Genomic DNA, 3,975 nt, shown 5'->3' on the forward strand with positions numbered 1-3,975 from the left:
AGTTAGTTTTTAATACTATATCTACAAAATTATTCTTTATAGACAAAGAAAACAGAGGAAAAGTGATTTCAGGGGGAAAATGTATTTTATTCACTCGCACAAAAAGTTCATAATGTTACTTTGTTTTTTCAAATCTGTGCGCATACACTCGGCATAATGATTAAGGTTAAAAGATCCAAGTAAGAAATTCAATCATGAGGGATTTTAAACAATCTCAAACAGTAATCTATGGACCCACTTTGTCGCAAAGAATTAACGTACGCCATATCTAAACAAAGAAAATTAGCATAATCACCAAACACAAAAAATAATGACTTTTCAAGTGTTAGAATGGCAACAACCAACAATACTGTCCAGGTTCCACCCAATGATGTGATGATCTGTACATGGTGAAAATAAAGACCATATTTCCTTAGCAGATGTCTGCGAGTCTCCGCCAGCGAAACAAGGTATTTATGCCATTGATTGAAAAACATATTCAATACAACAGAAATAACGATCGGCCATCACACAACCGACAGTAACCAATTTGAAGTCTCGCATCGGACTCTTGTGCTGGGTAACAAGTATTGTTGCAAATGGTGTTTTGTATTTTTTCGGTACAACTTCAGAATATTACACCAAAAACATTGTGTTAAATATCTGAGTAACTGAGTTCACATCAAAAAAATGTTTCTCGTTCTATAAATATTGATCAAGCATCTAAACTTACAGCTGAGTCTTTTTATATAATGGCGTAGAAATGCAGGTTTTTTAATAATTAGTATTTTTTGTTTTGGTATTTTTATAGTCCAAAATAGAGGGTTTCTGAGCTAAAGGTATGGCTATCTAAAATAAATGGCTTGTACTGATGAATGAACTATACATGCTTATGCATGAAAGTGCTCCATTCTATAGATAAGAAATTGATCTAAGTTTTCTACCAAGTTGGCAAGTGTGCACTGTCAAACATGAAATGCATGTTCCAGTATGTACTAATTCATTAAAAATTACTCGAAAGAATGTTTAGTAAGTGCATGTATGGTTAATTAGTAGTCATGGGGAAATTCAAGCATTTCCATCCTTCCTTCAGAAAATGGAAGCCAGATGACAGCATGAATACGAAACAAGCGCAACTCAACAACATAAATACGTTAGGGCCAAGCATACACTCAGAACACACATTCCGGTATGTGCCGATTCGTTAGAAAATCCGAAAAGGAATGTGTACGAGGTACATGTTCGGTTAAGTAGTAGTCATGGGGACACCACAATATAAGATTCAGTGCATGCTTTGGCTAACTGAATTTTAATCCGTAATGTGTGTTAAATGTTGTATATGGCCTGAGCGGAATGTGGAACCTCCAACATGATTTGAAACAGCATATCTCTGCACAAGTTGAATTAATAACACTTCAAACACTAGACAAGAGATAGTGAGATGTGTTTAAGATCAGTGGCCTTCAACCTTTCTCGAGTCGCGAGCACTGCCTATACTCATCATCAAACAAAGAGCACCCTTACACTACTTTGACATACGTAGTATGGCCAAAATTTGCATTGTAATACTTGAATGTAATTTTTACAGTGTGGTTTAATTGAAGCTTTGATCTAATTAGACATGAGCATCGGGTACTCTGGGTGCCTCTGAGAGCAATGTAGTGCTCACAAGCAACAGGTTGAAGATGCCTGGCTTAGACATCTGCAGAGCCACTAACTGTGCTCACATTGAACTTTGCATGCCCATAAATATACTTGGGTTGCCTGCCCTCTTCAGTGCAATTAAAATTTATAACTAATCATTGGGTGGTTGTCTGATTATAAGCCCTTACTTTTGGATATCTTTAGCCCAGACACTACAGTGTATTTTTATACAATAATAATTTTATATACGACATTCAAGTGAATGCGATGAAAATGAAATTTTAATTATTATAGCTTTTGTCTTCTGATATTAATCAGAATCCCAGCAGCAGATCTTTGTACGTTGTCATTCTCACTTTGTAACAGCTTTATCATGATGTCTAGTGCTTTGTGCCGTCTCTGCATTGTGTTTAACCATTGTGGCACAACTGACAACTGGTACAGAGCCTGACACGTAGCTTCTTGTATATTTTTACACCTTGTGTTTTCTAGGATTCTAAGCAAAGACAGTGCAACACCATCATTCAAAAAATGTTCAACCACTACTTTATTGAAGCAGCAATTTGTTATAGCTAAACACAGATAATACCACGATTCTTTGGTTTTCCGTTTCTTCTTTACTTGGCTGCACAGAACCTCTACCAAGCCACAATCAACAAAAACCGAAGCATTGTCATTGCACTTGCATAGAACCGCTACCAGAGCCAGAGATGAAGTTTTCACTTCTGTGGTTCCTAGTTTTACATTCTGTATTATTGTTTGAACGGTCTGCACAAATAATTGATAGAAAATTGTGCTGTCTTTAATTCTAGGTAAAATTTCAGATAAGCTCCAAGCTGCTGCTGCTTTTAGTATGTCTGGGATGCTTTTGTTCATATGTGACCAGATTGTTTTCAAAATGTTCATTTCTAATATCAGATTCAAGCATGTTTCATTGCTTGAAAGTTTTGCCATGACCAAGTCCAGCTGCAGTTTTAATGGTTCCTCACTCATGTTCAGCATTTCCATAAGCATTTTCGGACCATCGAGATCGATGAAAATATCTATACCTAGAGAAAAATTAAAGCATTCTTTCAAACAAGAAATTACATTTATCGAAACTTCTTTCTTAATATTGAGTTTTAATATGTACACCAAATTTTGAATTCCATATGATTCTACGATCAGTTTGACATTTTGCATGCTTGCTGCACATTTCGACAAAGCACCAGTGACATAAATTAAGAGTTCGTTCTTGCTGTTGTATCTCTGGTGTGCTAATATCCTGCAGAGCACAGTAATGCAACCACGTTTTCTCAAAAATTTGTGAGTCATCTTATATCCCGCACATTTCATTATGAGATGGGCACATTCTTTCATGATGTCTGGATCAGATTTCCTCATAAGCATTTTAATCTTGGGTAAAACAGATGGATGTTCTACAATGCTGCGAATGAGTTTTTTTGTTGAGCAGCTGTGCATGAGTTGTATAATGGCTGTAACCATGTTAATGTTACTGCTTTCTATAATTCTGGAAATGAATCCGTCAACAGTGATATTTTTCCACAAAAGAGTTTTGTGCTCATTGCTGAAGATAGTAGCAAGTGCCTCAATTGCGGCAACAGCCAGCATCAATCTTTCATGATCTTCCCGTACCAAATTGTAAGACTGTGTATGAAGTAAACCATTGGGTAAACACAACATTTGTAGCAGCTCCTTAATTACTTTAGCTTTTCTTGTGTAGTTCATTTCATTTAAAAATGTGAAACATTTCATAGTTACTGCCGTTTCCAGTTGAATTTGGAAGTTTGAGCTTTTCAATAACCTCATTACTCTAGTTGTCGCTATGACTCTGTATGACTTCTGCTTGAAGTGGTGACTTAATATTTTGAGACAACGTAATGCTGCCATGGATGCTCTGGACTCATTGGTGCGAAGAATGTTTAACATGATCCTTATGTATTCATCACTTAGAGAACTCACAATGTCACATTGGGTGAAGTTGTACTTGTATAGGCATATTAACGCCAATGTGGTGATTGTTGGACTGAAAAATTTTATGGATCTCAATATTGTTTCTAGGTCTTTCACTTCAGTAGACCTTGTATTGGTATCAGATGGGAAAAAATCAGTATGATCTGTGCTTCTAGTTGTTGACATGCTTATTTAAATCTGCATTCATGAGTTTTTTTCATAAGTGAAGGGTAATCCATCTACTTTTTGAATTATTCCACTAGGCAGTACAATAGATACTTTCATTCTTGTTCCCAAGCTTAGCTTGGAATTCATTAACTCTGGCCTATCTGATGAGAAAAGAAAACTACATTTATCTTCAAGAATGAGGACAGTTTAGTTAATAGGAGACCATGGCCT

General features: G+C 36.1%; 1 protein-coding gene across 1 annotated transcript; it reads right to left on the reverse strand.

Annotated features, from left to right (window-relative positions):
- Positions 1 to 1,911: 1,911 nt before the first annotated feature.
- LOC149075300 (armadillo repeat-containing protein gudu-like) lies at positions 1,912 to 3,762 on the reverse strand. Its single transcript, XM_089245395.1, has one exon. It carries the CDS (start codon positions 3,760 to 3,762, stop codon positions 1,912 to 1,914), a length of 1,851 nt encoding a protein of 616 aa, XP_089101521.1.
- Between the last annotated feature and the right edge of the window lie 213 nt (positions 3,763 to 3,975).

This window comes from Pholcus phalangioides, unplaced genomic scaffold (assembly GCF_987345545.1).
Source record: "Pholcus phalangioides strain wild (caught in Gottingen) unplaced genomic scaffold, Ppha-v1.0 ptg000015l_1, whole genome shotgun sequence".
Taxonomy (NCBI): Eukaryota; Metazoa; Arthropoda; class Arachnida; order Araneae; family Pholcidae; genus Pholcus; species Pholcus phalangioides.